At 41.4% G+C, this 23,274-nt stretch overlaps 1 protein-coding gene across 3 annotated transcripts in view; it reads left to right on the top strand.

The window, feature by feature from the left end:
- ADAMTS17 (ADAM metallopeptidase with thrombospondin type 1 motif 17) overlaps positions 1-23,274 on the top strand; it is a 200,550-nt gene that overhangs the window by 8,955 nt on the left and 168,321 nt on the right. For all 3 annotated transcript variants that reach the window (XR_003923623.1, XM_030015913.1, XM_030015912.1), the window contains exons 3-4: positions 2,376-2,541; positions 18,912-19,084. Coding sequence is in view for 2 of the 3 variants with exons in the window: in XM_030015913.1 (XP_029871773.1) it covers positions 2,376-2,541; positions 18,912-19,084 (339 nt within the window). In the remaining variant the exon portion in view is untranslated. The remainder of the gene's footprint in view (positions 1-2,375; positions 2,542-18,911; positions 19,085-23,274) is intronic.

The raw sequence follows: 23,274 nt of genomic DNA, 5'->3' as shown, positions 1-23,274 counted from the left end.
CAGGGTGAAGACGCATGGCTCTTTCCCTCCATAGGTTTCACAATTCCAAACCAAATGTGAAACATAAGTCCTTTCCAATGGTTTAAATTATTTTCACACTTGATGCCAGAAAGTTGGGATAATGTCGGGTGGTGATGAAACTGACTACTTCTTACATATTTTTGGCACCAACAAAAACGGTTGGCAGTCTTTCAGGAGCTCTGGTGTGGCTTTTAGTACCATGGTACCAGATTTACAACCCTTCTTCTAAATAATTAAAACCTATATTAAAAAAGGGGGCTGGGGCTACCTCCCAGCTGGAAGATTGGAACAAGGAGGGGAAGTAGTGGAGAGCGTCGTAAAGGAGGCTGGAAGAATAAGTCACTAGAGCTTTTGCTGTCTCTGAAACAATTCTAACAAAGCCCAACTTGTAATTTAAATGAAGAGGCAGCCCTTTTGGAAACTCCAGGGCAGAGTGGGTCTTGTAAACTGGTATGCATTCTGTGGGGCCAAGAAATAATGTCAATTTTTCTTCAAAACTGGGACCCCTTCGGGGAGGTATCAAGGCATTTTATACTTAATCAGTATTGACCTTGGGGCAAGGTTTCTTTTGAAAGACTCCAAAAGAGGTGTCTCCTGTCCCTTTAGAGACAGGGGACTAATTGTTACTGTCGTGCTTTGCAGCCATAGCAAATAGAGAGACTGATTTTTATTTTTTTTTTTTTTTTTCCAAGTGCACTTTTGAAATTGGTGACCCTTTCTGAGAGATTCTGGTTTCCCTTGAATGTTGTTCAGTTAGTATGGCTGTCAAAAGAGGAGAGCTCTCATTTCTATTAGCAGAAATTCCTCTTGCTGGAAATACTAGGCCAAAGGGATTTCCTGGGTGTACATGAAGACTGAATTTGGCAGGGAGGTGTGGAAATGTACTATATACAGTATGTATGTAATGTATATTATAAATCATATTAGTACAGTCAGCTGTTGAATATATAATATTTGCATGTACGTGCAGAGCATTTATTTGGATGGTTGCCTGGCTGGCACAGAACATGGGGTGGGGAGTGGGGGGGAAGTCTGGTCTCTCTTTATATGTATGGAATGGGTGTTATAGGCATGCAACCTAGCAGGACCCCTTTGTAAGCTACTTTACCTATAAGATGTACCATAGGCACAATCTGATGCCTCCTGGCAGGCCAAATGAGGCCTTCTGTTGCTAGCAGAAATTGGATCAGACCTAGAGAGTTCTCTCAGGGCTATATGGTAACGAGCTGTATTTCGAGACCTTTAATTGCAATACAAATAATCATTGGGTTAGTACAATGAAAAGTAAGTAAGAAACCCTCATTGTACATACTCACTTTCTCCAATGTGTTATAACTTCGGTGTTGATTACTAAACCTGGAGGCTTTGTTAAGTTTTAAGGTGATATCTTTGCTTTCACTGTCTTCATGCCAGAAAAGGAGTGGAAAAGGCATAAAAGAACCTTAAAAACCCTGGGTTGCAAGCAGAGGAGGGCTCTCCTGTGGCAGAAGCTGCCTTCCAAAGATGTTCTTGCCAGCCCTGATGTAAGGTCTGGACTTGGTGCGAGAAAGGCAGGGGTTTAGTGCTCTGACCTGTAGCCTATGGAGTCTACTGTTATTTAGACAGGGTCTTTGCCTTCCTTGTGTTTTACTTGTTCCAGGGATGGTGGAAAATCTCGTGACTGGGAAGGTACAACTGTCCATTCCCAGCATGAGCTCTGAAACCCAACCCATGGCTTGCAGGGAGAGCAGTGCTTACTATGTGACCCCTATTGTAGTCAAGAAGAGGTATTTGATCCCCACATCAAAAAAATGTAGGTGTCTCTACAAGTCATACTTAGGACATCAATTCACTTAGTGTTGTCTGCAACGCTGATACAGGTGGTGTCCCGTTTGCAGGCAATCTCACCTCTTTGCTCTACTGAGATAGTAAATGCCATTTAATAACAATGCAATTCCAGCTAACAATTAGAAAGGTGATTATGAAAGGATTTTTGTTAATAGGATTTATTCGTCCTCATGTGAGCTGAGCATCTCATAAGACATATGTATTTAGGCTTCCAGCTAGAGTGATGCTCTTGCTGGAGGGAGAGAAAGAAGGGAGAGGAAAGGTGTTGACAAGAACCCCCACCTTTTCTTTGCACGTGTACAGTGCACAATGTTTCTAAATAGTGCTCAGTGATATAAAAAATAAATATGAGAAGCAGATGAAGTTCTTTAGTCTGCATGATGCAGACTGAACACAATCATAATCACTTTTCATTTCCTCACACTGTAAATAATGATTGCAGTGAAATGGTCTAGGTTCAGACTGGGTTGATAGACAAGATTAGGATACAAAACTGATGGGGTATTTTTTTGTTCTTTTGTGGACAGGTTGGCTATATCCAAATTGGATCAGAGCACATGCTAATACAACCAGTGAATACATCAGAGACCTCATTTAGTGGAAAAGAACACTTCATCAGGCGAAGACGATCCACTAAATCAAGCCATCCCATGAAGTCGCTCATTCCTGATGAGCACTGCAAGGTTGTAGCAGGTGAGCTTGAAGTGGCTCAAGAGAGCAGCCATGAATATGCAATTATATTTTTAACTGTTGTTCTGCCAGATACATCTGTATTTTGTAATTCAAGCGTTCAGGCAGCTGGAGCTAGTGAAAAATGACATGCATTAATGAATCCTTCTGCTACTTCAAGCAGAAGGAGTCACATCACAAGTATAAAAATTGTTAGGATATATGCTGTAACATTCAATTTGTGAGAACATAAACTTGATGATGGGTCAGAGTAAACGTCTGCTTTAACCATGCAATGTGACCACTGCTCAGGAAGGTATTCACAATGTTTTTAGCAAAGGCCCAAATTTTGAAACTGTAGTCAGTGGTGAGGGGTGCTCTTTCATCTCGCCTTTCCACTAGAGTTGTGCCAAGTCGGCATGGAAAGAATGGTGATCCTTGCATTTCAGAATGTGGAAAGCGTCAACGCGGATACTTTCATATAATTTAATCAGAAGTATCATCTGTGGAGTCCAGCTCCAGGGATCCAGCTCATAACAGGATGAAAAGATATCTGGAGAGGGGAAGAGATGCACAGTTTCTGTTGTAAAACAACTTGCTTTCTTTTTCAGCTTCTCACATGTCATCATTTTACTTCTGTCTAGCAGAGCACACGATCCATAATAGAGTGTATCAGGGTACACGGTCAACTGGGCAGACTTTGTATTATTTTTTTTATTGCTTTTGTATGGCCTCATATGCATTTGAAACTGCCAGATGTAGTTCAGCAAGGTAATTTTTTTAACTAGGGACTTGATTTTGCTTTTTCTTTCTGGAGTTTGACCTGTCAAACTTAAGCTCTAGCTATCATGCTATAGGGCTTTTTTGTTTCTTTGACTGGCAACTTTTAAACTGTTTGCTTTAAGGTTTTGTGAGATAAATGGAACTTTTCCCCCCCCCCCCCTCTTGCCTTGAGTTAGAGGGAATGAGGTCATAGAGATCGCAAAGAAACTTTTAAGGTGTTTGGCTTTCCTTGGAGATCTGTGAACCCAGGCTTGAGGTCTGGGAGTCCAAAATGTGATAGCAACTCATAGAGGTATCCCTAGGTTAACTTTAATTTAGCTAGATTGGATATTGAAGGAGCTACAGCTGTGACAGCAGGGATGTGTAAGTTTGGTGGGTGAGTGCTTGAGCAGTTTTTGTCTGCTGTCCTGTTACACTGGCTATGGATACAGATGTGCCTCGTGTGTGAAGCTATTCTGGACCGAACAACAACCTCTCAAGCAATTTCTAGTGCTTTTCTGCTTAAATAGTTTAGCAATATGAGATATATTGTTTCAGTGGGGTTTCTGTAATATAACAAGAGTTGGGAGGTGAACCAGCTTCCTGAGAAATGGCAATGATTTAGATTTTAATTGCGTGTCTAGCAGTTGATAGTAGACATTCTCTAACGCTCTGGATTCAGTTCCCAGTGTCATGCTGACACACCTTGCCAGTGTTAGGATCCTGGACTTAACTCCTGTGGGTCTCCATGGGTATGTGAGATGCTAGTGGTGTGTTCCAAATTGTCAGTCTTCAGTTGTGACCCAGCGTGACAACGTTGAAGTTGGTTTTTAAATAAAAAAAAAGGAAGAGTGATGATTGTGGATCTGATTTTAAGCCCTAGAGTCTCCATTGGAATGGGAGACTAATAGTAAGGAGATCCAGTTCTTTGGTGATGGTCCTCCTGCCAATATTTTTCTCCTGTCTTTCATCTTCCTTCAGCCAAGGCACAACAGAATGTCAGTAGCTTTACTATATTTTTGCACTTAGAGTGTGAGCCTGTGAACTGCTGCAAACCTTGCTGGTGTTCTAATGCTTAGCATCTGAAATGCTGAAAAGATGCAGCTGTCTTCACCCTTTTCATTTGAGTGTTTTTTTTGGGTTTTTTTGTTTGTTTGTTTGATGTTACTAATAAAACAGATGTTGATATTATTTCTTATCATTTTTCAAGAGAAAATGGCTAACTGTATTCACTGATCATAGTCTGTCTTCTCCCATTGTTAAAGCCAAACAGTCACATTGTCAGCTAGTATAAACTGGTGTAGTTTTTGGCTTCTTTAGAGCAATTGAATCTTACCCTTTCTAGAAATCTGTCTGGGTGGGTTGCATAGAGGGTATTTTTTTATGAACTCTGCGAAATCTCTTCTTTAGGTTTCAGTGTGCTTGTATATTCTATTCCTTTTATTCCTCTCCTGCCCCATTACCCCACCAATATTCCAGCTTCTGCCTTCTACTGGATGGACTGCATACTAAATGGAAGCAGCGGGACAAGGCATCTATGCTGTCTTCTACTGGGCTGCCAAAGGGACAAAATGGGAAGCAGGACTGGCAGGTTTAATCGGTACAAGAGTAAGACTCCCTAGTATGGGAACAGTTAAGTGGTCAGGAACGAGTGCTGTTGTGGAACGTAAAGGGACATGGCAGCAGCGGGAGGCACAAAAGTCTTCCTTATTGGGAACAGCAGTGGAAGAAGAGGTCTGAAGGAACTGACTGGAATAGGCAGCCATGAACTTAAAGTTTGCCTGTATCTCTCAGTTTTCGTATCTTTCATTTTTTTTGTATTTAACCAAGCCTATGTACCAGCAGAGATGACCTGTGCTGGCTCATAAGTTTGCCTTCTAGCTGGCACTGCCTGTTGGTAAATCCTGTAGCCAGGACCTTTATTTTCTCCTCTGTGGAGTTGAGCTCTTAGTAGTTCAGCAGGTTTATCATTCTCATGGGTTCAGACTAAGCCAATCTTCTTGATTCTCTGAGTATGAAATCTTGGTTCTGGTTAGAGTTACAGATCCCCTATGTCTCTTTTTAGAGGAAACATCAGAATTCAGCACCACTCTGATTTCCTAGCCAAGTACTGTAGGTGCTGCAGCACTGTGTTCATAGAAAATGCATTCCAGAATTCTTACACTGTAAAATAAGACAGCCATTAGTTAAAAGCTGAACTGAACCAAAACCAGTCCACGAAATCTGCCTCATCCTTTTGCCACTGAACCTTCTGACCTTCTGTCTAGAGGCAGGGTGCTGCCTGTCATTGGCAGAACTGGAATTCCCTCCCTGAGAAGAGGGACTAAAGGAAAGGAAATTGGGGAGACACTGGGTAATTATATGGGATCATAAATGGAAAGAGGAGCTGAGTGAGTACCAAGGTATCAGAACTGTAAAAATAAGACATTAAAAGGGGACACTGAAAAAAAGTGTTTCCAGTAGCACCTACTGTTTCCTAAAGGCTTCTGGGGACCCACTACATGCTGCTCTTCTCTGCTTTGTCCAAAAGGGAATATGAATAGACCCCACAGTTGCTGGGATCCTCCCTGCAAGCTTTGTCCTCCTCTTGTTGGCCCAGAGGTGATTGACAGGCAGGTCCTGAGCTTGGGGGACCTCATGGCACAGGCTAGGTGGACCCTTGGTCTTACATGATGTGATTGCACTTAACTCTGTGTGTCAGCAAAATTAATTACATATCTGTTAGGTTCCTAATCCATGGACAGCCTGAGGAACTAGAGTCCCTACTGCAAGGAAAGTCATTGAAGTTCTTCATATTTGTTTCGCTAAGAGCACACACATGCACACACTACTACCATAGCTCAGCTCAGGCAAACGTGGTGGCCAGGCCACATGGGCTGAGTGTGTTTCTGGGTTGAGGCGCAGGGAGATTAACAGTCTGATGTAAAATTTATTTAAGGCTATGGATCTTGTTCTGTGATTGGACTTTTTCCTAACTGGTGTTACTTGAGGGGCTAAGCTAGGATTGGGTTTGGGGAGAACATGGGCTTCTCTCACTCTTGCGGGAGACCAGGATAGCTTTAGTCCCTCCCCCAGCAGGTAGGTGAGGAAAATCTGGGACTGTGTGATTCCCTGCCCTGCACCGGGATCACACAGGAGTTTGCAGAACAGCTGAGAACAGAATTTGTATCCCTTGGGTGCTTATTCTTTGTGTTGACTGCAGGCTGGCTGTGCTAAAAAGGGAGGAAAGCACCTGACTGCTGCACAGTGGGGAGTGCTGCTTGCTCGTGCAAACAGCCACCGCTTAAAGTAGCCATGTCATAAAATAATGAAATTGCTCATGGGCCTTGCCACTTAAAGGCAGACTCCTGAATGTTTTTCATTGTTGCGGGAAAGAAATGTAAGTCCTGGCTGTTAATAGGCTTAGCACGTTAACGACCTAATTGACTCCTGTCTGGTTTGGATTAACTTTTGTGCACAAGGAGTTTAGAAACAAAAAAATTAATCCTCTCTGACACACAAAAGGTCCATTCCTAATGAAATTGTGTGGAAATGATGATCTAGGGGCATGCTTCCAGAGTTTCTCCTGGGAAAAGGTCTCTTTACTATGGTATGCACCAACTGGCAGTGTGAAGGACTGATCAGATTTGTACTAGAGGTTGTTTTTCAGTGGCTTGTAATTTGGCTCATACAGGCTAAAACTTGGCAGGAAAGAATGGAGGTTGTAAATACGTGGGAAATATTCGCATGCTAGACATTTTACATACACATCCTGTTGCACATCATTGTGCAACAACAGAAAAATACATGTCTGTATAAATACAATATAAAATGAGTATTTTTCAAAGCTGCAGAATTGCCATGCTTGGGCATTTTCCAGTCCTTTGCTGTTCTTTTTGTATTTTCTGAACAGACAAGAATCACCTCTAAAGGTATTTTCTTCTTAAAATTTTGTAATTCAGCAGTAACTGGCATGATCTGGGGTTATTTGGAATTCAAATAAAATACAAAGCATCAGATGCTGAATTTTTAATGTTAATTATTGATCTTGTCGTAAGAATTTAGGCAGGGCTAAATTGCTCAATCACAAATTTCTGTTGTCAGTAGTGGTCGTGTGATATAAGAACTTAATTGATTGTAAAAAAAGATGCATGGTGATATAATGACTTGTGTGAGTATTTGTAGGGGGGAGGAAGCAAGCATTTCAAGAAAGCAAAATGAACCTAATCAGGAAGTGCCATGTGTCAGCACTGCTGAGGGGATAGAGAGCACAGCTTTCCAAGGGCATTCCTCTTGCGTTCCACCCAGAAGCGTGGTACTTTCCTTGCAGACCCCAGCCATGGGAGAGGGAAACTGAGCTGAACAGTTCCTTGGGGCTAGGTAATGCTAGCAGTCTGGTTTGTAAGTGGTTGTTAAAATCTCTAAAACAACTCCTTTAGTCTAAGTGGCGTAACATGTCCTACAGCACTCGAAATTATTTTTAGAGCTGCAGGAGAACTTTGTAGGAGCCAAATTTCTCCTGGAATAATCTGTTTAAGAGGATTAATCTGGCTGTAGTCAGGAATGGGAAAGTACTTAGGGTCTTGCATGACTGGATCTTTGAGATTTGAATCTGAAAGTGCCTACTAGTGGGTTAAAAAAAAAATCCCAGGTTTGTGGATTCAGGGCTGATGTTTTAATTCCTTTGTTTAAATTCTAAAGTGCTCCATCAGCAAATGACAGATCCCATCACCGTGGGCCAGGTGCTATTGTTAGTCATATGATATGTGTATAAGTATTATTTTTATCACCTCTCATCCAGCAGGAGAAAGAGTTCAAGTCACAATGCACATTTCTGCTTAGGCATGAACATGAGCCCCTGTGAGGCAAACAGAAAACCTATTAAAAGGTTTCCAGGTGCATGTGCTGTGAGGGGGAAGGAAGGAATGGTTAGGTTTCATTTGCTCTGAAGCATGGCATCATTAGGAACATGGGGAAATAGCTTCACACCAGTGATGTGAAACACTTCTTCGGTTCTCATCTCTAGACACTGGGCTGCATCTGGGGCACAAACCTGCTATCACACACTGTTCTGATTTTAAAGAACAAGTTTGATGACTTTCTTGTCAAAGGTCCTAGACTAGTGGTCTTTCTGGAGAGAGAATGGAGTCATAGGGATGTTTGTAGGTTTTAATACATATAAATAAGAATTTCTCTACGGATAAGCCAGGTGGGAGAGAAAGAGATCTCTCTTAATGCATCATACATGATTTTTGCAGTGCCCTTGGGTTTGGCCTAGACCTTCCATGAATAGACTTCTCAATTTATTTGTAGGGACAAGAGGTAGCTGCAGGGCTAATCTGTGTTTTGGCAGTATATGTGATTCCCACCAATCTCAGACCCCATAGGAATAGCTTATGGTAGAGATGAAATGGGCAGACCAGAGAGGACTACAGGGGAGCTGTACCATCTCCTTTATTAGCCACCTGTAGCTAAGAATGGGGGTAGAAAACACCTGAGATGATAGGGCTTCTTTCATTGCCCTGTCTCTCTGTGACCTTGTAATATATACAATAAAGCTCTTCCCATGTGACAATATCCACCACACCCTCACCTGCATTAAATGGATATAGTTATGTTAACTGTCATGGAACAACAGTAGTTTAACTAATTTGCTGAGATCTGGTCACATATTTTGCATGTTTCCTATGCCATCAAAGTCTATGGATGGGGAAAATTTTTCAGTTTTCCTTGGTGAGAGAAAATATCAATGTTAAAGACAGCATCAGACCATGTTATGAAAGCATAGGAATCTCCTCTAACCATGTTATAAAACTTTCTGTTTCTCTGGGAAATGTAAGTTCTGTTATAACTTTTCCAAAGGTCTCCAGTGATGTATTAAAGTCCCCTTACATAGAAGGGATTTGATATAAAATACAGTCCAGGAGCATGAGAGAGAGCAGCTTGTCTTTGGAGGGAAGGTTGTTATTTCATGTTTATGATATAGACCTCACAAATTACTCTTAAATGTGGGTTTGCTTTAAACCCTTTTGTCAGTTTAAATGAACCAGTTTTCATTTAACGCAAATGTGCTGCATGGAGAGAAGCATATAGTGAAAAAACAGTAAGATCAACCTTTTAATTCACAAAATAACAATGCATTACTTCTTTGTATAGTTACTTCTCAATCTGTTTTAACAATTAATCAAAGCTGGTAATAATTTAAGTAAGTGCTAGTATGCAGGTATCAAATGTAGGGAACGCTATTCCCAAACAGGTATAAATCATAAACACATGTTACTGCTATGTTGCATTTCCCCATCTTTAATCATTGTCTCTTAGCTGTGTTTTCTCTGCAGGTTTGACTTGGCCCGAAATAGCAGTTGTTATGGCCAAAATACATGTGCACTAAAAATAGAAAGATGTAATGCAACCTGTATTAGTCCATATTAGGAAGCATCTGTTGAAGAATTAAAGCAAGGATTTCAGCAATGGGCTATGCAGGAGATGTAATGTGATTAAGTGTTTGCAAGCATAGAAGTATTCCTTCTATCAGAAATTCAGCACTTTACCCATGAGAGTATGTCTTGTGTGGATAAATCCCTTGGTTTCTCCAGCTCCCTGGTCTTCCAAACAGGAAGTGATTGTTTCCTTATGGCTGGTAAACAGCAGCCTTTTGGAGCAGTCTACCATTCAGAAGTTGTCTTTTTCCATCACATGTGGCAAGTGAAGTTTTATTGCTGGTCTGTTCTGGTTGTTCAGCATGAGGGCAGCATGGATAATGTGAAGCAGGAGGGACTCCAGTTTCTTCTTCCTTCACTGTCAAGGTGCAACAGAGACCAAAAAAAAGGAGATGCAGATACATGTAAAGTATGGATTTCTTCCCCTTCCAGAGCAGCTGCACGCAGTAGATCTGTATTGCTCCTTCACTTGGTTCCTAATAAAACATAGTGCTAATTTCCATTGGAACTTAATGAAATCTAAACTGGCAGGTGGTAGTGAGCTAGGTTGTCTGGTGTATGCCGTCCTTGTCTCATGATGTTCATGTGTATTGAAGTGGTCATTCTGGCTAGAAAGGCAGACAGGTGGCTCCAAGGAGACTAAGGTACATCAATTACCTTTTAGCTGTCTCTGGTTTTTTTCCGTATCATCATAAATCATATCTCAGGGTTAGAGCCAAGAGTTGGGAATTGGGCCTCTGTTGGCCTCAACTCCTAATTTATTTGACCTTTGACCTTCAGTAGATCCCTTGAGATCTTTCTTCTTTCTTATAAAAGCTACCAAGTGTTGGGCACCTACATGTTTGTGTGGCCAATATGGGAACACTTGGGGGCAGGTTTTGCCTCCATTCAAAACTCTAAGCTTCCTTTGAGGTAGTTTGTAATTATGAGTGATCAGTCATAGGTGTCCCAGACTGTGAACCCAAGACTGAAGGCCCAGAAATTTAGAGACCATTTAGACTGTAACCTCTAACTCTCAAACAGCTTCTTTATTTGCAAATTAGGGCTACTAACTCTGAGCTGGCAGTGGTACCAAGAGCCTTTGGATCTGAAAGTTGCTCTAAACTGCTAGTTTCTTTCTCAGCTGATATGTTCCCTGTGTAGTTTGACATATCTGTATACATTAGGAATTAAAAATAACTACTATGATACTTTTTACTTCACTTTGACCTGTTGAGTCAGCACCATTATGGGAGATGAACCTGTATTCTTCACTGGCTTTTGCAAATCACCAGAAGTAAATTGCCTGGCTTTCAAGGAGGTCTGTGCCACCTCTCTCAAGGTATAGGTGTAATGGTGAGGTCAGACTGTAGGTGGGGAGCCCTGGGTTTGGTGAGTCCCAGAGCTCTTCCAGCCTCAGCAGAAGCAATTGGAGTTCAGCTGCCAAAGCCCAGGATGGGTTGGTAAGGCTGGCAGTTGTAAAAACATTCTTTGCAAACTAAGCACGTTCACTAAAGACTCATTAAAATAAAATAAACCTGGAGGCCAATGATGCCATTTTTCACAGTATAACTGCAGCCAAGCATTTCGTAGTCTCTAAAGCCCTGAATTGGGTTAGGGCTGTGCTTTGTGATTGGTCTCAGATCTGCTGAGTTTAAGTGATCAAAACTGAGGCGTCTGAATTCAGAGTCTTATGTACATCACTCCTTATCACTTAGACCTAATTATGTTTGTGTTACAGGATCTTCTCCCATGGCCCTAAGCAAGTTGGGATCTTTGTGTGTCTGTCACAAACAAAGGAAGTCAATTCAGCTTCAGAGAATTTACAGCTAGTAACAGAGAAAATCAAATACAGGATGAGAAATGGAGGCACAGAGGCTAAGAGGGAGTGGCAGAGCAGATATTTCCATGCTCGCTGTGCCTGCTTTCTGTAGCATTAAATTGTCTTCTCTGTCTTACATCAGTGAGTCCTTGTTTCTAGCTGGATGGAAAGCCTACAATGAAGGTGTCCTTTTAAAAGGAGATGAGTGCACATAGTTCGGGAGGTGGCAATCTTTGAAATTCAGCTGACAATTTGAACCAGTGAGCAGACAGAGATCATAGTGCTTATCCTGTGCTGTCTTACAGGCCTGCCATTAAAGAGAAAGTCCTGATGCATTATGTTGATGACTGAGCATGCTTTGCAGAAGAAAAAGGTTTTAACTGATGTGTCCAAGCCACAGACTAATTTGGATAACAATCCTTGCAATTAAAACTCTGGTGTTTTGAGATGCAGCACAGAGTTCATGACTTCTGTCTGAAATTCTTGTTTGCTGCTGTGCCAGACAAATAGTCATGAACTTGTGATTTGGTATGAAAGTGGCTGGGTAAGAAGAAAAAAAAAAACCAACCCCAAAAAAACAACAACAAAAAAACCCACCACCAACAACAAAAAAACCCCAAAACAAACCCCAAAAAACCAACCAAAACAAAACAAAAAAACCCCAAACCAAACCCCCCAAACCAAAACAACAACAACAAAAAACCCAAAACAAACAAACAAAAAAACCCATCCAAATGTTTTTGGGAGGTGGATTAGGGAGCAATGGCTCATTCTGCTACACAATGATTTTTCCTACCAGTTGACACATGATTTTGTCTGCCATTCTAGTCAGAAAGAAATTGGGGGTGCATAATCATTTTGTAGGACAAGGCATTAAAAATGAGAGGACAGCTCTCAGTCTGTTATCAGCTGTGATTTGAATGAGCAATCATTTTTAATCCCTGAACTTCAGACTACCCACTGGCATCAGCTAGCTGTGGTAAATCTGAAATCTCAAGCTTTTAATGGAGGTATAAAAGACCAGTGCACAGGGACAATTTTGTGCTGTGTCTTGACAGAGGTGAAGGGGACTCCATATTCCCATGGCTGGAAATAGATTGGGTAGTGCTGGCTGTGGCAGAAACTCCAATAGTGTCTATCCTTCTTAGCTTCCTTCTTCAATCCTTGCTTGTGTCTACTCTGAGGTGGATGCCACAGGAAAGATGTAAAGGAACCAACTGTGTGGAGCAAGGCCCCTGGAGCTGAAGTGTGGTTTCTTTTTTTTTTTTTTTTTTTTTTCCTTTTTTTTCAGGAGATCAGTGTTTTGAAAAGAATCTCTCTGTTGTTGTATGGATGAAAGCTGCAGCTGCAAGGTAACCAATGCACAGAGCTGTGGGTGTAAAGACCACAGGAGGCAGTGAGGGGATGTTTCTGGTGGTGTCCATGAATTTTGAACTGGTCCCCGTTATGTGCCTGTGGTGATCTCACAGCTCTGAGCTCTCCTGTGATCTGTGGTTGCTCTTTTAGCTCAGGCTGTGTTAGCACATATCCTTCAGTGGGCTGACTGCTGCAGCAAATGTTTTGTCATCCTGGAAGTCTCAGATCTCTAAGCCTGTTCAAATTTGTCTTGATTATAACCATGAGCAACTTGATCCTCAGGCTGAGCAAACAAGGTTGCTGACTTGTACAGCTTGTGAGCATCAACCATGGTGATGCTGTGCAGTCAGTCTTTTGAAGAAGCTGTTCAATAAACACTTTTGAAGCAGCTCTGCTGCTTCAGATCCAAAGAAGAGTAGTAGATTGATTTAACAGTAGCATATTTCTCTTGATGTGTTTTTTAAATAATAAACACTCTTCTCTGTTTCAATCCACCACACTTTGATCTTAATTCATACTAAAAAAGAAGCCTGCCTGTATTCTGTTTAGGTTTTGCTTTTGCTCTCGTCCTGGGATATAAATGCTGCTGCTGACTTCCAGTTTCTGTTTCGCTTCCTTCCTGGGCTCCATTTTACACCTTGCCTTCTGGATTTGCAATGAAATCAAGTCATTATGCTAGATTTGAAAACTTCTCTGGAATTAGTGCAGCAATGCCCAAGAGACACAGATGCAGTATAATGATCTTTTTAACACAGAATTGATAGCCTTTTGAGAGGTGTTTGTATCCTACTACTGGTACCAGAGAAACTTTGTGGCATCCTGTCCTTCTAATAATTCAGGAAACTTGGCCTTCCTCTGACTGACATATTGTTTTAGGTTAACTAGTAAGCATATACCTCAAGAACTTGCTTTCTTTAATTTCTAGGCTTGGTTTGTGTGCAAGATCTCCTTTTTCTTCCTCTCTGTTTTGCTCTGGAGATGGTGATTTTTACTTTTAAGTGAAACTAATAAAGCCTGCCTAATGGGAGTACCAGTGAAAGATTCTCTAGAAACTCCTGGGAGAACTCATGTTAGCTGTTTGTCCCACTTGCATACTCTCTCCTCCTTTTTATGTTGTTGAAGTAACAGCATAAAGGAAAACGGAGATAGCTCTCCATGTGAGGGTATAGAGATGTTAAAGGGGTCATGGGTGGAGGGAAGTTAGCAGAGGGCTTCCTGAGGAAGAACTGGAGAGGATTTTTAAGGCAGCAATAGAGAAGAGCTTCTAGGGAGAAATCTGGCCTAGCAGAAAGGACTCTGCAATTTTACTTTTATTTGTGGCTTTTGTTGAACTGCATCCAGAAACTCTCAGTAGGTTTAACTAGAATGAGGTAGCTAAAATTACGAAGGGAAAGATTAGGGAGAAAAAAAGTAGAAGGCTATAGGAGGAGAAGTTGCTTTTCAGATGAGTCTGGGAAATACTGTTGGAAGGGAGGTAGGAGGAGCAGGACAGCACTCTGCAGTTACAGCAAGAATGTGCCAAAACCAGACAGTGCTAGACAGGGCTTTTGGTGTGTAGTAGGAAAAGGTCATTTGGGGCGGTTGCATTGGAATTGTACATCTGTTGGGTTGCCATAAAAAGCACTGAACATAAGGAGTTTTCTACTGAGGCTTCAGAATAGCTCTGTTGTGCTCCTGATCGCAGTAGGGACTATGTTTTTTTTCCATTCTGAGGAAGATTTCAAAGACTGCTGGACAGCAGAAAGTGATATGATCATGTTGCTTTGCAGGTGACTAGCCAAGGAAAGGTAAGACCCTGTAAATAAAAGCCAGCTAATGAGCTTGTGCAATGTTACATCCATTTTATACTGAGGATCTGGGAGTGTATCGCGCTTCTCCCATCACCTAACAGTTCTGAATTTTGCGGAATATTTGGCCAGATAGACTGTGTAACACACTGTCAAAGTGGCTGGCAAAAGAGTAATGTCCCTTGTGCCTAGTCACCTGCAGCATATACGTGCTGTGTTGTAGATTGACTGTTTCAGCTCATGTTTCACATGAAATGCTCTGACCTCTTAAGCAGGGAACACCTGACTCCTAAAATAGCGTGCAGTTTGGTTATGTATGCTCCCCGCAATGTAAACTCCTCTGACAGGCTCCTGCCCATGTTTTATGGCCTCTTATGCCTTCACAGTAACACTTAACATCTGCACCACAAAATTTGTAACATCAGTTTGTTCAAATAAAGAATCCACCAAGCATTTAATCCTTGTTTTAATGGCTGATGTTTATTTTAGTTTGGGGTTTCATGTACTGATGGAGGGATTCTCTGCCCGTAGCCCATAAATCATGTGGGGCAGGAGTGAGACTTCTCCGTGCTGGCTTGTTGCTGAAGTGAGGCTCTAGAGATGGGTTTTTTCTGATACCTCCATAAAGTTGACTCACCTCAGGTATGAGTTGCAGATGTGTTTAAAGAGGATTTTTACTATTGGTTTTGGATCTTTTTCTCCTCTTCATCAAAAGTCTGTGATATGGGATGTGTGTATTTCCTTTGTTCTGTTTGGGATGGTTCGTACATGCAAATGATAGTTACATTTTCGCCATGAGCTTGATTATCCTGGAAACTTGTTTGCATGTGTGGCAGGGAGGAAGGTGCAAATAGAGACCACTCTGAAAGTAGCCCTCTGCAAGGACAAAAAGGACAGAAAGAACAAAGAAAAATTACCCTGTAGAGGAGCTACAGACTTAAAAACAGAAAGCCAAAAGAAAAAAAAAAAAGGAGACACACACTCACTCTTCTGTTCAAGTAGCTTGTGTTGCTTTGCCTTACTTCTTCTGTAGTGTATCATTGGTGACCAGCTGAGCTCTTTGTAGGCTCCCTTGAGTCCATTACATGTTGCCTGTTTTAAGGGCTCGGTAAGCTTACACTTGGACAATGTGAGGGAGAGGATGAGAGTAAGAGCCCAGATTCTCTAAGTTAGGTCAGTTTGGCTGTGTTTCTAGGCAAGCCTGTGGGGTGGTAGTTTTCCACACACAACCTCTAATCCCTACCACCCAGTGGAAAGCAGCCAATCCACAGCTTCAAGTAAAACTCATGGAGGAATGGGGGCCAGAGGCTTTGTGTGAACCAAGACTACCCAGCAATTTGCCAGGAGTCCCTTTACACTGCTGCTATCCAGAAATCACACCTTTCAGAGTTTTGTACAGCTGCCTTCTGCAAAGAGGGGCCAAGTGGAATCAGGAAAGCCTCGCCAATTCCTTCATCTGCCTCTGGAGAAGGGACCACGCTGGGCAAATGGCAAATGACCATGATGTGACCTCTTCTCCCTGGAGTGCAAGCTACAGTCTAGCATCATGGGTTCCTCCTCTGACACAAGTGGCTTCTTTTCCACCAGAAAGGAGATTTTTTTTAAAGTGAAAACCCATAGTACTCTGAATTTATTTTCTTCCACTTAAGCCTTTTTACACAGCTCATTCAATGTCAGGCCCAGATTTCTTTGAGTCTAGGCCTAGCCCCCTGATAAGAGCAACTTCTCTATAGGCAGGAGATTTACACTAGCTGAAAACTTTTAATTTATTAGGGAATTACCAAAATAAGAATTTGATGGGGAATTCCTGTTACTTCTAGGAAGGTTCTGATTGCTAGCAGCAAGACCCAAAAGGTCAATGTTCGTACTGGAATGATTTACCTTTTCCTTTTTCTCTGCTTTCTCCCCTGGTATGTAAATGATAACCTTCAAAGTACCACAGCTAAAGATGCGTGGCTATGCAGAGGGAGGGATGGGTAGTTGAATGGAATGAAATGGAATAAACAAACAGACAAACATAAGAGCTTTTTCACAGAAGTTTGGTGAAGTCATCTCCATTTCCTAGTTGGCAAATCAAAGGTGCATTCATCTTTCATTCTTTCTGGTATAGTCACTCCATTTTATTTCATTGCCTTTCTAAGGCACTTAGAAACATAGAGATCCATTGCTCTGTGGCAGCTTTGTCGTGATTGCACACTTTTCTGCAGCCGTCCTGCGGTCCATGCGAAAACAAGCCTTGAAACTTGGTTATTTTCATCTTTGCTGCTGGCATGTAGCTTTCATTATTTATGAGCACCCCAAGTTTTCATTTTTTGCTTGTCCATGGGCTCCTGCCTGTCTTTTTAGACCCAGGGGGATATTTCCAAACTCTTAAAAAAGATTCAAATCAAATTTCATGGTTGTTTTCTCAGTTTGAAATATGTACCGAGTGTTCCCAGTCAATGCCTTAGGCAGAAAAGCATGTGCAGAGCTATACTGGATGACTGCTAGATAACTCGGAATAGGAATATGGGATGGACATCTGCAAATGTGCATATTGACAAGACAGAAAATGTATGAATGAGCAGAAGGCAAGGAGTCCATTTCAGGTGGGCTTTGGGGGGCTTACAGCTGATGGAGTTTATCACCCTGAATACAAGAGGGTCAGCCAGGAAAACTGGTGATCTGGATGTGAGTGCATTTACCAGCCTGGGAAAGAAGGGAAAGTCAAGATGAATTATGTAAGGGAGCTGGTAAACAGTCTGTGGAAAAACAGGATCAGTGAATGCTAACTCAGATCTGCCTGCTGCAGAATGGTCCTTTGCTAAGAGAGGGTCTCAAGTTTAAATCTACAGAAAATTAAAACGTGATTCTCTGCTCTGGGAAATGAGCAGCATGTGTAGTGTGACATAAGAGGTATCTGTCTGATCATCCATTATGGTCTATCCCATGTCACTTTTGCATTGAATGTTGTGTTTAAGCTGCTTCAGGACCTGTTGTGTGTTTGGCTCCCTTCATTGGAAGAAATCAGCATTAATACCAGTGTCAGTATCTTATGCATAGTATATTGCAGGCTGAGCAGTAAGCAGATGTAATTTCAGTGAATCTTGGCAGTTTGTTTCTTATTGCAAAATAAATTTGTTTTAATGACTTCATTTGCTTTTCTTTCACTTTACAATTGAAAACATGAATACATTTTTTGTGACTGCAACGAAGTGAGTAGATTCAGTTTCAGTTCTGAACTTAATTTTTCTTTTGTTCATGCCTCAGCTGCTTTGCACATCTGCCTTTGAGCTGTGAAACACATTTCACCTTTCAGTTTAGAAGAGGACAAATTACTAATATATTAGATCCTTAGTTTGGAAGAAGGAAGGTTTAACTTCTGTGTTTTAATTTTTGTGTTAATGGTAGCTGACCACTGCTTCACTTTCTAGTTCTTAGAATGGGTCCTTTTCACAGGTTCTTGTAACTTAAGTTCATTAAGGATCAGCTGGTCTAGGGAGTCCCCTGCTTTTGGTACACATACCACAATAAAGAGGCATGTGAGCTCTGCACGTAGGTGGCCGGTGACTGAACTGCTGGTGCTGATGGTCATGCCAATAGCAATAAATGAGCAAAGAAAGCTTGAGAAGGTCTTATCTAGCCTGACCTTCTGCACTTCTGGGTTTCATCCAGAGACTTCTGCAGTTGGCCAATAATGCATGTTCCAAAACAATCTGACTTAGCTTAAAATTTTTCAGACTCTATCTTGTGTTCTGTTACATTGCTCTAATAATGCTGGTAGCAAGTAAAAATGCAACTGATGGAAATACTGACTCCGGGAATATCTTAAAACTTCCCTGGCTAAGGAGAACCTGCAGAGTCTAGAGTGTACATTGCATCCCAAAGCATGGTCTCCTATCCTAAAGTTTTCTTCAACAGATTTTTCCTTAATTTGCACTTGTTTCATTATAGTGGAATGTTACTCCTTTCACAAGTCAGATTTCCAATTTCTGAGATTTTTGCAAGAGCATGACTTCTTGGTTTGAATTACAGTTAATCTTTTGCTTTTCTTGACTTCTCTTTTCCCATCCTCTTTCCTATTTGCATGTAATCTGGTGGTCTCATATAAATCTGCACACAGAGGTACAGATGTATTTGCAATGGAACCACTTGGTTGCTTCTTTTAATCAGCAAAGAACACTTTAATTAAAGGTCATTGCAATCTGAATGTGCACAAGAATGTTTGTTGAAAAGAGTATAAATGTTTTATTATCATCTGCCAGCCTTAATAAGTATTTTGACTTTTAGAAAAGAAGAGACAAAAGAAAATGAAATCAACCAGTGACTGGAGGGAGAGGAGAAATGCCATTCGACTTACCAATGAGTACACAGTAGAAACTCTGGTGGTGGCAGATGCTGATATGGTCCAATACCATGGTGCAGAGGCTGCCCAAAGATTCATCCTCACAGTTATGAATATGGTAAGTAGGCACTTTACTCTCAAAAGAAGAAGCAAGAGTAAACAGATCATATCCAGTGTAGGTTAAAGCTGGCTTCCTTGACAGCTGAAATGGGTAACTCTTTTGACCTTGAGGTGTGAGGAAAGGTTTTGGTTTTCTTGTGTTATGTGTTTCTTCTCCCCCATCTCTGTGATTCTCTGTATTTGCCTATGGACATCACAATAAAAAACTTCTTTGAAACTGAAATTGCAAGTTTTCAGTTAGGAAACATTCCATAATTGTTCTGGAGTAGTGTTTTCTACCATGTTATTTGTACTGCTATGGTTTACCTTGGAAGAGAGTATCCTGGAATGGATAGGTGGTCTTGTCTGACATGATGTTTCTTGGGTTCCTAAAGATTTCCATGGCACACCTGTTTCATAAGAGAAATGACTCTGTGGGTCATTGTAATAGGGGGCAGTCCAAGTGTTACTGAAGACAGCAGTCATACTGATTTCCAGCAGAAAACTTGGCTTTAAGTCAGTTAGAAACACTTTTTATCTTTGATTTTTATATAATGAAGATGGCTGCCTCCCTTGCTGTAGAAAACATGGCAAACTTATCACCAAACTGCCAGCGGATCCCATCCTCTTTACCTCAGGACCTCTTGTGCTACATGAAGTGGCACTGATCATACCTCTGAATAGTTGATGGAGTTGGCCTTTAGAAGCATTCTAGAAATTCTGCAGAGAATCTGCCAGGAGTGAGGAGAGCCTTTTGAAATTGCAAGCTCATATGAAGTCTGGGTGTTAATTTGTTCGCTGTCCTAGTAGTTAAGACTTCTGTCTCAGTTGATAAGGGAACACAAAGCCTCTCACAATGAATGCTCAATCACTCACTTGTTGGCAGTGCAAATAAAGAGATAATGGCTAAATTGGATGTGGACACTAAAAGCTCTGCTCAGAGATGGCAGGGGTCCTTCCAGAGGCATTTGCACAAGGAAGTCTTGAAGGAAGCTTGTATTCCTCTGCCCATGCTATTGTAACATCCAGGAACAGTTCATTCTGACTGCTGCTCTGTTGTTGTTCATGAGCAGCAAATTGGCTTGGAAAAAAATAACAGCTCTTAATGGTAATTGACTGGTCATGCTTCCCAGTGAAGAGCTGAGTGAGGGATGCTCAGTGCATAATCTGGCTATGGGACAACAGCTTTTTAAGAGGTCTTGTATTCCTTTGTCAAGCACTGGTGTGAGGGAGCTCTCCTGTAGTGAAATGCTTTGCTGATTAAGCAGGGAGTTTGTTTAACCAGTCTTTTCCATTAACAAGCTGCTTTTCTGTGTCCCTTCCTCTACCTTTTATTTTGCCTTCTGGCATGCTGTGACAGTAGTCACTTAACAGGGCTTCATTGTGTCTCTACATTTATTTGGATTGGTTTGTAGGAAATGTCTTCCTGCAACAAAGCCATTCATGTCACCATCACTTCAGGGTCTACTTACTGGCTTTCCTGCATTTAAGGGTGTGTTTGTTGGGGGCACAAGAGCCTTTTTCTTCTCAAAGCTACAGTCCTCTAACTTTAAATTCACATACCAGTTTTACAGTGAGCAAGCAGAACGTAAGTTCAGCTCTGAACAAATCTGCTTCTCAAGTCACTTTTTGAACTGACAGAAATGCATATTCAGATGTAATGTATATGTCAAGGCTGAGCTTCTTCCTTATGTCAGATGCTTGGGACCTCAAGAGGGGTGATTGATACTTTTTGTTTGCAGTGTCATCCCAGGGGTCCTCCTAAAATCTGCTCTGCACTGATTGATCAGTGAGATAATAAAAACCTGCCATTGTGCCCCACAGTTCTGCTGGGGCTGGGACAGGGCATTATGGCTGTGAGAGCTTTTAAAACACGTGTCTAATCATCTGTCTTGATGATCCTCATGCCAAAAGGTCAATTATTTCAGTGTAGCCATTAGTGCATCTCTATGTTGTGTAGCTTTATCAGCCTGTGAAGATTGTTAGGGTTGAGTACACTAATAGACCAAGTCCTAAACAAAAGATGACTGTGAATACTGTTGTCTGTCCAGGCTGAGGAGTACTGCAGAACATCTCGGCAACATCAGCTTGCCAGGTGTGAATATATATGTGTGGAGAGGTGCTGATAGATGGGTTGGGTTTTCTAAACTCATTTACTAAACGAATATTGAAACTTAGTTTCCAATGGATTTGGCTGATGGACTTTTAAGCTAGGTTCTGATGCTGTAGTGTGAGCTCACCCCTTTATTAGACACTAGAGAGTGCACATGGAAGTGGACTCTTGGCTGAGTAACACATCTGACATCTCCTAAGGTGTGAAGTCCAGCTGAAATGCTTCCCACTGTTAAGTCATTGCTCCTAGGGGCTCACCCATGTGGTTTTTCTGATTTCTGATGGGATTTGAATTTATGTTTCAGCTTTTCAGCCTTCAGAGGAGCACTGACAGAGTGTCTCTCCTTTGTCTGGCCACCTACGTTCCCACACTTGTAGGAACATAATATTGTTCAGGCCTCTACCTCCCTGAGGAAACTGGTTGTGAGTGGCTGGCAAGATCAGAAGGTAACTGAGGAATAATAATAGGCAAACACATAGATGGCATCATTGCATAAATCCTTTATTCTGAGGCTATAAAACAAGGTGAAATTCAAGGAAATCAAAGGGGCTTTTAACATTCCATTTGCCATAATGAAAGCTGATCTTCATCCCAGCAAAAGAGGCTGAAGAATAATTCAGAAAATATATTTCAGGAAGAGAGATAGGATAATCATGTGGTTTTGGTAGGCCTTAGCTGAACTCTTCGCTTAGCCACACTCTTTGGGTAGTGCCTGAAGCAGCCACGGTGAATCTTTGTGTGGTAGTTTCTCATCTGTAAAACTGTGGTATGAGGAATAGCACAGCCCTAAGTCCTTTGGGCAACATCTGTTACATCCTTCTCTGGTGCAGGATCAGTTGTGCTCTATGTAACCACGCAAATGAAGGCCTCCTGGCTGCTTGGGATGTTTGTTTCCTGCCTGCCTCGATACGACTTCTGTCAGTCTTCTGTGACTGTTAGTTGGGGGACAGGATTTGCCCCTTGATGTTAGGCAGTGCTTATTCAGCTACAGTGCAGGATGGCGGGCTGCCTCTAAAAGAAACCAGAATGTTAATTTTGGCTTGGATGCTTGCATTTAAGCAAATGGAACGTTACTGGTCAGGGGTATATTAACTTAACTCCTCTCTGTAAGCCGTTACGTTTACTGTCAAACCACAAAACAAGCATTAAGAGGTCTTATTAATGCTTTTTATATTTATAGACATTTTAAATAAAGTGATCTGCCTTAAAGTATTTAATATCTATTTATGTTACAAGAATTTCTGAAGGGAAAAAAGTCAGCATTGCAAAATACTGGTTTATTGCTCCCTTGGTAAATGAGAATCTTAGGGAAAAAAACCCCACCACTGTCCTCTAGAATAATGGCTAAGAAACACAGCAAACTCCTTTTGCAACCCAGAAATAACAGGTAGTACTTCATATAGCAACTGCTGTGTTTTTAATGATATTCTGTAGTTCTGACCATCCCCCTGAACAGAGAGTAGATTCACATTAAAGGTACATGTTTTTTCTGAATGTCATTGTAGAGGTGCAAGCTCTTCCATTTACTAAACTAATATTTGAAGTTGTAAGACAGATTTTTCCAAGATCATGGAAGAATTTCCCTCTAAGGTACTCTATAATGTATGAGTAGGAACAAGCATGGCTCCAGGGCTTTGAGTTGACTTTTTTTAAGTCACCACCTCTAAAATGAAATCTTTTCTTGTTTTCTGGCAAGGTATTTGATTCAGTATGATTTTCCTAACAGGCGATTCCTGATGGCTTTGTGATAATGTTAAAAAAACCAAGCTGATAAAGAAGTTGTCAAATGCTACCATGTACATCTGCAGCCTTAGCAAGGCAGTGAGTTTATGGGCATGCTGGATATAAGGGCATGGACAGGGAGAGATATCAGCAGAATTATAGAAACGCAAAGCCAGCTACTTAAATATAGGTGCTGATTTATTTTTTCTAAGTTAAACTCCCTTGTTATTGAGCTTTTGCACGGTGTTGCAGTGTTTGCATATCAGTTCTTGTCTCCCCTTTGCATACTTTGCCTTGAGTGCATCTATTCATGCCCTTCTTCAGAAGCTGCCAGTGTTTAGAACTTCCTCTAAATTCCAAAACAAAATGCCTTT

This window comes from Aquila chrysaetos, chromosome 5, assembly GCF_900496995.4.
Source record: "Aquila chrysaetos chrysaetos chromosome 5, bAquChr1.4, whole genome shotgun sequence".
Lineage (NCBI taxonomy): Eukaryota > Metazoa > Chordata > Aves > Accipitriformes > Accipitridae > Aquila > Aquila chrysaetos.
Note: the sequence above shows the minus strand (reverse complement) of the source record. Positions and strands in the feature narration are given on the sequence as shown.